Below are 13,980 nucleotides of genomic sequence, written 5' to 3' on the forward strand. Positions count from 1 at the left end.
TTAAGTTCTATTAATTGAAGTATTTTGTAGTTTTTTCTAGTTGAAGTTGAATGCTCCTAGATTTTGTAATAGTTTTAACCTAATTGAATAGAAAGAAAGCAAGCAAGCATACTCATCGATCTAGTTGTGGTTAGTTCATTGTTGTCTCCTTTTTATTCGCTATTGCATACTTAGTATTTCAAAAGTTCATACTTACAAGTTTTGTTATTATCCTCTCTATGTTTTAATGGTGGAAATGATTAGACGGAAAGTTTGTAGATGGCTCACTCGGTTTGTGTAAGATGTGTTATCTCTACCGAGTCCACCGGTGTCGTTCCTACTGAGTTCACTTGGTGTCTTCGTAGACCGAGTTCACTCGGTCCTTGTGTTGGTTGAGTGTTGAGTTTACCGAGCTCCACCTTCCCTTTGTTGACCAAATTCACTCAGCATCCATTGTGCCAAGCTCTAACTCCTTCAATGATTGAGCTAACTCAACATCCTCTTGTGTGAGTTGCCTTTACTACAGAGCTTACACAACTTCTTCGAGTGTTGAGTCACTCGGCAGCTTCTTGTACTTAGCAAAACTATCACTCGATAGAATTTTTAAGTTGTGAAGTTGAAATCTTTACAGACTATTTACTGATAAACAAAATAAAGCTTATTTATTTTATTCCATATTTAAAAATTGTCCTTGAGGGCAATTGTGCTAGATTTTTATGAAATCATTATATATATATATATATTTTACAAGTGATGGCTTATGGGACAAATCTTTTGTGGAGTATAATGGTCCACGCTAGAAACGATAGGCCTCAAGAACAAAATTTGTTGAAACATCTTCGATGCCTTTTCATTAAAATACTAATTCAGTTTGTACTGCTGATTGTACTTGGAGGAGGACAGATATTGTAGATGAAAATACAAATGGCGTACAAATTTGTAGAAGGGTACCTTGCCCCCTCAGGCATGGAGAGCGAAAATTGAAATGAAAGCTACGTTTAAGTTCACATAACTTAATCTTTGTTAATTTAAATTAGTGTCGTGAAACGATTATATGATGGAGTGATTGGTGCTTCCTCAGGTAATGCAGCTATTAGCACCAAGATTTGACGCCTCAAAATACGTATAGCGGGATGATAAATTAAAACCCGACAAGCGTGGGGTTTCATGTTTTTCTAATTCTTAAAATGTAGCATCTAGAGGCTCTTCGTATGGATACTCAAGATAAGGTTTTTTTCCTCGACACAACCAACGGTTGTGAACAAATTGGGGTACTAAGTAAGCCTGTTATACGTCTATGTATGATTAGAGAGCTCATACAGGAGGACATTTGTTGAAGGAATGGAGCCTCTTTACATTAGGGAACACTAGCGATAATTGGATAAGGAAAATACCATACATAGAGTCTATTCTTCGTATTGGGAAGGTTAATTGATTAAAAATGGTTTTGTTCAGTCACGCCATCATCATTTGTCATATCTGAGATGACACCTATAATGTTGCTTAGGCGTATAGGCTCTGGGTACAGCAAATCATGTTCTGTGTTAACCCATCTCATTGGCTTGCATTTCTAGGGTTCGATTTCCACATGTTTCTTGATAAAACAAATCAAGATATGTGGATCGTTTGGATTTGATGATGCTCGGTAAAATATGCTGAGAAATTTTGAAGCATGGACGAGGGTTCTACTGCTACATCTCAACAAGAAAAGGAAAATATCCATTTTTTTCAGTTTAACGATTTTTCTAGTATAGATCTGGTTCTGTTTATAGAAAGTATAAGCTTTTAAACCTTGACAGATGTTTGAGCAGCACTTAGAGGGCCTACCCAAAACCTAATTTGTCAGAAAAAAATTCATACACAGGTATGTGTTTACTTTACTTTCTAGGTTTTACATTGATTAGGGTTTTATTTTTTCCAATCATTATACAGAGTCTTTTCTTTTGAGTCATTTTTTCCCGAAGATGATATAGAAACCTACATTGTTTAGAATCTGAGTATCTCGTGTTTGCATAGAGTAGGAATGCTGATAAACGTTGGAGGATTGTGGGACAAACCCATATCTATAGCCGATGATGAAACCTTTCCTAGCTACAGCATAGAAGCTTACCAATCTCATGAAGATTATACGTACTTTAAGAACTTTTCTGCCGGGACAAGTCTGGGATCAGATCTTAAATATGGTGCAAGAGCGGTGCACTTTGTTAAGGAATTTCATGAGATTTCTCCTGAGAAACAGTCAAAAAACTGCTCTGCTGAAAGTATCCATAACCAATATGGGGTCTCTGGTGAATCAAAAGGAAGAAAGAGGGCTACTGGTATTCAGATGACTGAGGATTTATCATGTGCTCATACGTCAAAATCATTGAGAGTTTTGTCTGCTACTAAAGATCGGCATAGTAAAGTGAATACTGTAAGAGGACTTCGGGACACAAGGGTGAGATTGTCTCATTCTACCGCTGTAAAGTTTTATGAGGTGCAGGACAGATTAGGGTATAAGCATCCGAGCAAAGCCCTAGATTGGCTTATGAGTAAGGCACAAAGTTCTATAGATGAACTGCCACAGCCATTATATGCATCCAAGACAAACTGCATAGTCTGTGACTTCATCTCAAAGACTCGTAGTACTTCATTTGGTACAGGTCCAGCCATTTCAGTGTCTTCTCATAGTAATGATGGATGCTCAACAAATAGTTCAGTTGATACAAGCTGTAGATCTCAAAAAGATGAAAATGAAGAAATTTTGAAGTTTTTTGGACTCGCTGATTTGGGGATCCCCCGGCTTGATTCGGATCCGGAAGTTACACCTCTTTCAACAAGGTAATTTGCTGCTGTTTCGAGGCAGGCAATCAATCTTCTGTACTTTTCTTAGTAAGTTCAAGTCTCAGCTCCTTCAAATGTAAATATATGTCCCTTTAGTTTGTGAACTGTGTTGCTTCCAAGTGTGTGATTAATCTCTTAAGGAGGCCACAAAAGTCTAAAGTTCTAACAACACTATGAGCAGTTAAATGAGCTTTATCTCTTCAATTCTTTATACTTTGATAGCATTAACCCTAAAAATGTCTCTTTTGATTTTGAAACTGCAACTGTGTTCAAAAGGTAACTTTGTAATCTCTTTAAGTTTGTCACATAATTCTAGAACGAGGTCTTCCTGAACTATGTTTTCCATCTTTCTCTAGGTAGTCCAGGGGATGGTATACACCGACGAATTTTATGGGCCTTTTTCATCTTTTCTTATATTATTATGAATTATACTTTTTACTCATCATAAATCTTATTTTTTTTGTTTTATATTCTATTATATTTTCTATTGATATTGTTTTTTCTTAAATTTTAATTTATAACTCATTTATCTATAATTCTTCTACTTACATATCTTTTTTTTTGTTTTTTTGTTTCATGTAGTTTATTCATTCTTTCTAGTATTATTTGATATTTTTTATTGTGTTGTTTACAATTTGCAGCTATTGTGAAATATGTGATACGGAATTTTTATCTTCATCATTTTCGAAAGTGTTCTAAAAGAATAGTCAAAAAAAATTATTATCTTTGTTTGCAACTATTATCTCGCAATCTACATACAAAATAAAGCTTCTTCTTACAAGGTATGAACTGTGCCATCTTTTAAAATCTATCCATAACCACCAATAGAATCATTCCCTTTTGTGCCTTCCTGAATCCCAACATGAAATCCATGCTAATGTCCTCCCATCGGTACTATCAATGATTTTGTGACTACTTCCTTTTGAAATTTGATAAACTCCACAAATTAGAATAAATTTCTGTTTTCTTAATCAAATTATCCCTTATTGAGATTCTATGTATACACAACTAAGTTCTCTTGAATAACATCCCATCTTGAATGAAATAATCCAACCACTTACACCAATCAAATATGCAATAGGTTATTTGCAAGCTTTCTAAGTTACAAAAATGTCGACCTCATCCCCACAGAAGGCCTTCAACTCATCAACTCCTAATACAAAATCTCTCAATTTGATCATAAAATTCTCTTTTATACTCAAATTATCAATAATGTTGTTTGATTTACCACTTATATATTTTTAAAAAAATTAAAAGTTACCAAAAATTCAACCCCCCTAATGTGTCTTTGGTTCAACTTATCTAGATTGTTCAAATAATGGAATGTTTGATGATCTATATACAAAAAAAATTCATTAGGGAAAAAGTAATGTCTCAACTTCTTTAAGACTTAACTATGACATAAAATTCCTAATCATACACCAAATATCTTATTTTGGTATCATTTAATTTCCCACGAAAATAATAAATAGGTCTTCTTTCTTGAGTCAATATTGCTCCAATTGCATTATCAATTGTATTGATAAAATTAGGTAGGGATAACTTTGGTTATTTAGTGGCCTTTCCTTTCAACTACTCAAAAATTCTATATTTCCATTTTTTTTCACTTAATTTATTTCATGTCTGCCCTTGTTGTACAAAGGAATGCATTCAAGATAAATGAAAGATTGTATCAGTAGTTAGAGGTGCCTTTTAGATTGAGCCTATAATGTTTGGTTGAGTGGAAAAATATATTTTACAAAGGATTTGAAGATTGAGTATCATAAAATCCTATTGTAATCTATAATGCACATTATCCAAGAATATACAATCATATTCTTTTACGTTCTTAGGTTGTTCTTCCTCCCATCCAAAGTCATGCCTCTTAGGAATCATAGCGTAGCATACTTTCTCAGCAATCTAATATTTTTATTTCTTCAACCAAGAAAACTCTAGCAATATTACAAATATCACTCTTAAGAATCTCCTCAAAAACAAATACTCGTCTCATCCCATGCTTGCTTACCATGTCACTATGATTTACACAATAATATATAGCACGTGCATATTAATTCATCATGATAAGAACCGATCTTAAGTTTCAGCAAATATTTTTCAATTACTATTAGTAATTTAGCGAGCAGATTGATCTTGACTTAAATCTTTGACATGCCTCTCTCTATTAGAAAAGGTTGAAGAAAATGCCAAACAATTTGATCTCTAAATTAGTAGGTACAACTTCAAATAAATGTGCAATGAATATAGGTTTTTGAATCTAAACAGATGAAGTATGCTCTTAACAATATAATCTAAAAGCATCTAATAAAAATTGAGTCTCATAAGCTTAAACATAAAAAAATAAAAAAATGTTCTTTCACTTTTAAATCATAAAAAAGTTAAACACTTCATGAATCAAAAACAATGTAGAACCATGAATATCATACAAAACAACTCATAATTACAAACATTAAAACACAATTAATGACTAAAATTAATTCATTCTATCCATTCCTCATTGACTCATTCTACATTAGAACAATATTGAAAACATATTAATGAACCACAACCATGATTCAAGATTTGAGTCTCAATAGTTTGCCACAACAAACAGGGGAAATTTGAACCTCGAATAGTTAATGATTTAGCTTTTGAAATTTTTGCAATATATAGCATAAAAATGACCTTTCAATTCTTCCATAACCAATTCTTCAAAACCAATAACATAGAAATATGGAACATTGTTGCGCCAGATCAAAATTTCTCCGAGTTTTCCTGTTAGCTGTCCATTAATGTGATGTCCTGTGCTAACTGACTAGAAATTCATATAAAGATCAACTAATACCACATTGCTTATATATTACATGCCCCATTCTAATTTCACAATAACAGACTTTCCAGTCAGATTGTTTACAAATGGTTTTAGGTTCACTTGAATAGTAGCAGTTTCAATAGGAAATAGTTCCTGGTCACCTAACTTTAGATCATCTTAATGGAAAAGAAAGGGCCACATCGTTTGTCCCTATTTATCAAGCTTAAATTCTACAAATGTACTATGGGAGCAACTTTCCCCACATTTGAGCATATACGAAGGGCAATTTTTTATAATTGGATTTTTCACCTCTTACCATTGAAATCTTAGTGTCTTCTCCACGGCAATAATTAATACTAGCATCTATACATCGTGATTATTTTTCTGCATTACAATTGCTAGTTAAGAAGTTAGTTTGAGCTCGTTGAGTGTCAGTAAAGTTGTGCGAAAGGAACCCTTTGACATTTTCTTTAGTTTGGGAACTCTCCACAGGCCTCGACCTGTTGACTCTTAACAGAGAAGTTGTGTGAAAAGACCAAAATTTTAAAATTCATATTCATTGCACATTCATCTATAATTCTATTGAACATGGTTATCCTCCTTACAAATTGTACTATTGACTAAATTTGGAAAAAACTAAAACATAATCATCTTTTTGGAGAAATTTTCAACATTTGATCTTCATAATTTGTATATTTTGTGATCGAAAACAACAAACTTTTTTAGAAAATTTCGCTGTAATCTGAAAAAAGAATCATGTTTGACTTTTTTTCTTTTTTTATGATGCATTTTATGAGGAGATTAGCCAGTGCCAATTCGATTTGACGCATTGACATTACATTATTTAAAATCATACTTTATACGAATTTTTTGCATTTTTTGAATTGTTGAATGGTGGTAGAATTTTTTGCACTTTTTTCTTAATCCACTTAATTACATTTTATTGTGAGCTTTTCATGAAGGGTATTCTTTTTACTAACACAAACACACCAAACACACCCAACAAAACAAAGAAATAACAATATTTTGCAAAACTATAAAATTTGACTTTTATTATCTACAATAAAATGTAATTACAATATCTAGAAATATGACATGCAAAGTTACATGAATATTTTTATTACAATATTTTGCAAGCTAGAGCCACTATATACATTCTCCCATAACTGTCCATGACAACCCTACATGTTTTCTTTACATAGGCAATATTTAACTAGTTAAGAATGTCTCTAAAAAATTTAACAATAAACTTTGAGGTTGACTAATGCTAAAATATTATTATTTATATTTTGTTACATAAGAGCAGGGCTTATAAACTTTTAGGACTCAAAAGAAATTTTGAAGGAATTTCATTTTAATCTCTTTTAGGTAGCTTAACTTCTGCAAACCTTAACACATTGCTAGTTTCTTTCATTGGCTATTATAACCCTATTTTAGAAATGACACACACTTCTGTAAAGCATATGACTTTCTCAAGCTCTAGTCAATTGAGATTTAACCCTTTTTTTGAACCTCTAATCCATAAAATGAAATTCAAAGCTTTTCTACTTTGCTGCCAATACCCAATTAATTCAATATCTTCTAAATTAGATTCAATATTGGAATGAAACTGTACTAGTGATAGTAAACAATTTTTCTGAAGATTTTAACAATTTTAAAAGGGAAGATGCCATGCCCAAACTGAGAGGGCAAAAACACACACAATTTTTTTTTTTTGAATTAAAAATAACTAATAATTAAACATGCTCTAAGTTTGATATGATTGAGGTAGAAGTTTTAGTACAGGTTCTCTACATTACGTCTTAAGATTAAAACATGAGAACGATCACATCGTTCAGATTTTTAAAACTTTGTTACAAGATTGATATCGATAACCTATGATATTACATTAATTTGCAATGATATGCAATCAAAATTACTTACATAACAATGTACTTGAGTTCAAAATTAAAATCACTTTCTTTAATGAATCAATCAAACCTACATTAAAGCTTACTTGAATAGCCAATTAATCGATAAATTTAAACTATTCCATGGTTAAGGCAGTTAGAGTTTATTTAAATTAAAACTAATTAAATTAGTATTATAAAATTAAGCATAGCTAACTAACTAAAATTATTAAGAATTACCACAAATGTCCTTAATCAAAACATGAAATGACCCTAAAATTTATTAAATCAACTGACTATACTTCAGTCAATTTAAAGTTCTAACTATATTACAACTAATATTAAACTAACTTTAACCAAATATCTTAAAGTGATACAACTATTCTACAAGATCTATTACTAATTTTAATGCAAACTTTACAACCCTTTTTTTTTCTATAAACATAACATACTAACATTCTTAAATTACTTTTAAAATTAACTAATTAAGAGTAACTACAATTTAATCAATAACATAAGTAACAAAAAAAAACATAATATATACTACTAAATCCAACTTAGTTACATTTTAAGCTAACTCACTAACTTAGATTAAAACTAAATTAATAATTAGTAAAGAAAAAAAAACTACACATAAACTAAACTAAAAAAAAAACAACTAACTACTAACTACTTCCTACCCCATCCTATACTAACCCGATGCCCCCACTTGGGCAAGCGCTTTCCAAGGAGCGCTTCCCAAGCGCTGTCCTTGGGACAGCGCTCTGCCCAAGGGAGGCGTGACAGACTACCCCACCCTCCCTCACTCAAGCGCTTGATTGGGTAGAAAGTGGACGGATGTAGGAGGAATTTCTTGCAAAGATTTTGTATATATATTTCTTTTAAACTCAAAACTTTAATGCCTTCCCTCAAATCTGAGCGCCCAATTTGGAGGAAGGTAGTGATGGGACAAGGATGACATCATCACCTGTGATGACAGTTTGACTTGCACAAAGCATTCATTGGATAAAGTTTTATAGGTAGCAAAAAAACAATTAGATATTAAGTTATTAGTGTAATGCTTATTTAGTTAATCATAATCCTTTTTTTTTTATTATAAACTTTGAAAATTTAATATGAAACAAGGGATCCAAAGGGGAATATTCTCTGTTCAATCAAGAGAGTAAATTACTTCCCCATACAATTTCCAGCATCCTGTAAGTGGATATTTGATAATTTGTCTTCTCTTTCTCTCTTGAAACTCATTGTATATTTCTTTGCAACTATATTACAGCAATAGGTGTATACATTCTCTTATAAATTCCAACTCTATTATTTCCATGAACCTCAAATGGCCATGCATTTTCAATGGAACCACATTTCATGAAATAACCATCTACATATTCATTTAACTATCTAATAAAACTGATGGATCAACATTGGAACAACAAGATGACTAAACTAGTCTTAAGGCAATTGAGAAAATAAGAGATCAAAATGATAATGCTCCATTCCTTTTTGAAGTGAGTATCAAAATACACAAAGTTATTTCTCTATCATGTTTCAATTTTAGCTTGGATCTCTTGACGTAATTCTTTCCTTCATGTTCTTGCAATTTCACTTTCAACACAACCTTACATAAACTAAATCATTTCCAACTTGATAAAGACACCATACATTTACATGGATTAGCAACATCCCTCTCTACAGTCCATATGAATAGAGGCATCACCACACATCACAAATTGAATCTTGTATATTTGAACATCATTGTTGCATCTTGTCTTTGATACACATTCATATGACAACATAGAATACGAAAAATTTAAGAGAAGTAAATTTACTCAATCACTTATTTTATTATCAACCTGATTCAAGGCTCAGCCAAGAAAGAATCAGGAAGAAAACCCGGCTTCGTTGCCATATATAATAGGGTTTAAAAAAAATACAATTTACAATAGGATCTCAATCCCAATTTTCAATAATTTTATCAAATTTTCTTCATGATCATAATCAAGGAGTTTGTAATGTCTTTTGAATATCATTTCAAGAACCATGGAGGAAACCAATAACTGATCGGGTGACAACCAAGCAGAACCAAAAGAACATCAAGCATGCATAATCATACATGGTTTACACAATAAGATTCACAGTGAATCAAGACTAGGGAGAGGTGGATTATTCCAACTGAGAAGTCAAGCACAACACCAATTCAGATGCCCAATCGGGGCTAATAACCAAGAACTTCCATTCTTCCATTCCAACTTGCCATACTCATACCAGGTTTGTGCTGATAGGTAGGGGCCCATAACACCCTACCCTTTATCCCTCTTCTCATCCTGAGAAGAGACTCTACACAGGTTGGAGTCCAACTAAACAGACCTCTCCCAAAATTGGTCACTTTTTCCCTCTCCTAGGGTGAGTAATACCAAAACATCCATGCAAGGAAAACTCAAAATTTCAAACATAAACAAGAAAGGAAAACAACCAAAAAAAAACATGGTTTGCAAATCTTCCCCACATACCCACAACCATACAATAGTAAAACAACAACAAAGTAACAAGAACATGAAACAAAACATAAAAACTGAATAAGGGAGATGGGAGTTTCCTACCTTCACAAAGAGGTAATGGAAATGAACCAAGTTGAGTAGAGTATCCCTCCTTCCTTCAAGCTTCAAGAAATCTTCTCTAAAAGTAGAGATTGGGTAACCCAACCACTAGACCAAGGAAGGCCTCTAAATAAGCCTCCAACTCAACCACCCAAAAAGGAGCAATAACTATTTCCACCCACTAGCCACACTAGAAACTCCTAACTCAACCTACACCATGGTTAAACCCTAAGAGGAGGTGGGGTAAGACAACTCATGACAACCACTTGCAATTTTCGCACAAAGGCAAAAAGGGACTTTTTGAGTGCCCTCAAAAGTCAAAGCTAGGGGCTTAGGGGTTGGAAAAGATCCCTAACCCATACCCATACCCTTTGGTTAGAATAAAAACATGCTAAAAGCCTAGGAAAAGGGTTTAGAGACAAAATAAAATCTAGGAATAAAATAGGTCCATCTAACAACTCTAACTAGCAAAACAAGCACAAAAACATTTTACGAGTATCAAGCGACACTGAAAGAACATAATTACGAACAAAAAGGGTTTCCAAATTTTAGCACATGGAGATCAGTTTTGTCCCTCCGTAGGGTTTCTCAGGTAAATATCTGCACACTCATTGCACACATCAGTAGTCCCGTAAAATCACATGTATATAAACGCATATGTATAAAAAATTTTCATAAATTAAAACATACATCAAATAAGAGTTTCTTCATCCTACATAATTCTTAACCATTGAAATATCTTAAATCAAATCTCAATTTTACTGATTTCGTCAACATACATATACATGATCATTAAATGACAATCATCAAATATATCTGGAAATAACATCACACAACATGAAATAATAAAATATGTTCTAAGCATCAGATAATGTCTCGACATCTTGAGTCGCGGATAACAAAAAAAAATAAGAGCAATGTATCACTATGCTACGATAGGTCGGGGCGAGGCCTCACAGAAGACACTTGTAGACTAACAAATTGGATTCCTAATTACAGATAAAGAAATCTCTGCTTGAGATTTGCTTTGTGTTATACAAGTTCCAGCTAACCTTTTATGAAAAGATAATTGTTAAGTTCTCTATTGAAGGAAAATCATTTGAATGAGTATTTTACTAAAATAACTGAAAATCATTAAGTCATCTCATGAATACAAGATAAATGTGAATACTAAAAAACCATTTGATTTTACCAATCAGTATCATCCGCATGATTAAATTTTAAAATAAAAAATATATAGTGAAATAATATAGATTCCACCTCCCACAACCTTCAAGATTTAAAACAAATAACTCCAGAATACACAACAAGTGTAACTTCACATCCACATATAACATACACCCTGAAGAATGCAAATTATCATAAAGAAAATAATAGTATCTACTTCAGAAAGCTTTAGCACATAAAACTATAGAATTTTACTTCAACTTGCTACTAATCCAGGAAATATTCTATTTAAAATTCAAAGTGCAAAACTTTAAAAAAAAAGTATTTTTGTCCTAGTGTATAGAGAGATGAACCTTATTAGATATTATATATGACATATTTATGTAGCATAGGGCTAGATAACTATCTAAAACTACCCCACCAAGAGTAAATTGTCTCTTAGTTAACACAACTTTATTAACTGAAATGCATAAAAAGTAAATAAACAAGAGGAAACAAAATGCAGATGCCCAATGAACATGTGCCATGTCAAGAAGAACTATCCATGCCAGTTATGATTCTTGTGGCCTTCCATGTCTCATAAGTAGTGGTAAATGCAGAGATAACTGACTGATGAGGTAAGTCGATGTAGGTAATTCTCTTCTTCTAGACTTCCTTTTCTCTCTTCAGTTTTGTTACCTTTTCTTCATGCAATTCCAAATATTTTAGGTTTATTATCAGTTAGCCTTAGTATGAGTGACATTTGAAAAATCCTATCTACATGGTGTTTTCTTCTCTTGAATCTCTTGAAACTTCTTCTAGACTTCATTTATTGTTTCTTCCATCTAGGCTACAGAGTCATTTTCCTTACTTGTCCAATGCTTGCTAAACCAATTTAGATCACCTTGGATTATTTCATCAACAAGCTTGAGACCATCCAAGATTTCTTTGATCTCAATTACTACTTGGATTGGTGCCTCATTCCACCATTCGACACAATCTTTGATCACATATAAAGTCTTATCATCCAGGCCAACCACAAGGCATTTAGCTTGGAACCTTTGCAATCAAAATCCTTGAATTTCCTCTATCAAGAGCACCACTTTTACCCAATTGTTTCTTTCTTTCTTAAAGCCTTCATTGTGATGGTAGCAGTTTCCTTTGAAGCTTTGTCCAAAAGACTTATCTGTTTCACGGTTTCACTTAGGACATACTGCAACCATTCTTCATATGTCCTTGCAATAGCTTTACATTTTTTGCAAATTTTTGAGAAACTACTAATTGGCCAAAGAAGATACATCCACAATTATAGACATCTCATTTAGAAGCTTAGGTTCTAGGTGTAGGATAGCATTGACATATTGCACCATGCTTCTCATTGCTTCTTTCATATATTGCTTATCTTGAGCATCTTTCCAGACTCTATCTACAATCTTTTTGTTTGAAGCTTCAAAAATCTTCATATCCACTGCACAACTCCCCTTCCCAAGATCAATCCTTAATACTTAATAATCTCGAGGAGTGAGATCCTCATGTGAGATACCTTCTAGTGGCATGGCAATCTTAGTTGAGCAAAGCCATGAACTTTTATCAAACTTCATCCTGGATTCAGGTCTAGCCTTTTTGGTTTTTGAAGACATTCCTAGACACTTGTTAACCAGGTAATCAATAGGCATTGACAGGGGCACCATGTTTCTTTTCTTCTTGATGGAAGTCTCTAGCATCTTGGGTGTGGTAGGGTCTTTTCTCATCATGGGAGAAACCTTAGTTAGTGTGAGGGTACCTGATTGAGTACCAATGCATTTAGGTAACTTTTGAGGATCTGATGTATTATCAGCCATGGCAAAATTGGGAGATTGCTTTGGATTTGACTTTGTTTTAGTAGGATCTTGATCAACTATTACTGTATCCTTTCCTTTGCTTGGTGTTTCTTTCCTAGTACTTGAGTGAGCTACCCTTCTAACCTTAGGCACCTCCTTATGAACTTGATGTTGAAGTGGCTGTGAAGTTACTTCAGCTTCAACTTTAGCGGAACCCACAATAGGATCATTAATGCTAAGGTTAGTGATGGTCTTTGGCTTTGAGTGTGCCTTTTTGTGTTTGGCTGTTGAGTATTTCTCTGGGGCACTAGGGGTAGCTAATTTAACATTCTTTGACTTACAACCATTTTTTAGTTCTTCTCAACACTTTTCAGGTATAGGAAAGTAGATCATCTTCTCCCCTTCTAGTCCAATCAATTTTAGAGATGGGCATATATCCAATATGATTAACACAAAATGGGTCAATCACTTCTTCAACTTCATCTTCTATTATCCCATGGGTGTTGAGGTTAACTTTAAACATATTAATCTAGCTAACTATCAACCTAGACCACAATCTTTTTCTAACTTCAAATTCGTTAGGACAATTAGCCTAGTAATCTTCCAAATGTGGAACATGGACTAGTGAAGCTGAATGCTTGAAATTATCCCTAGCAAAACCTGTATAATCAAAATCTTCTCTAGGAGAGTAGGGTTTGAGGCATAAGCATGACAATACTATTTTTGTTAACACAACTTGCTTGAAGTTTAAGCATCTGTAATCGCCAATTTCTATGAGAAATATGAAAGAAGATGACCTTTTGGTGCTTTCAGGAGACTCTATCATAGAAATAAATTGCCTACATATCTTAGATAAGACAATGTTATCTTAACAATAGCATGGTAACTTGAGAGGCTTACCAAAAAAACCTCCAACTCTGAGATACCTAAATTTAGGAAATTAG

The 13,980-nt window shown here is 33.1% G+C and overlaps 1 protein-coding gene across 2 annotated transcripts; it reads left to right on the top strand.

The window, feature by feature from the left end:
- The first annotated feature begins 1,143 nt into the window (after nucleotides 1-1,143).
- Nucleotides 1,144-3,013, top strand: LOC149543363 (uncharacterized). 2 transcript variants are annotated; one of them, XM_089796280.1, is made up of 2 exons: nucleotides 1,144-1,843; nucleotides 1,996-3,013. In XM_089796280.1, exon 2 carries the CDS (start codon nucleotides 2,003-2,005, stop codon nucleotides 2,801-2,803), a length of 801 nt encoding a protein of 266 aa, XP_089652406.1. In that variant the 5' UTR covers nucleotides 1,144-1,843; nucleotides 1,996-2,002; the 3' UTR covers nucleotides 2,804-3,013. The 2 variants fall into 2 exon arrangements, with proteins under 2 accessions (XP_089652406.1, XP_089652405.1); XM_089796279.1 differs by having other exon boundaries at nucleotides 2,001-3,013.
- The last annotated feature ends 10,967 nt before the right edge of the window (nucleotides 3,014-13,980 follow it).

This window comes from Cupressus sempervirens, chromosome 8, assembly GCF_028749045.1.
Source record: "Cupressus sempervirens isolate cs-2001-9-10 chromosome 8, ASM2874904v1, whole genome shotgun sequence".
In the NCBI taxonomy this organism is placed as follows: Eukaryota; Viridiplantae; Streptophyta; class Pinopsida; order Cupressales; family Cupressaceae; genus Cupressus; species Cupressus sempervirens.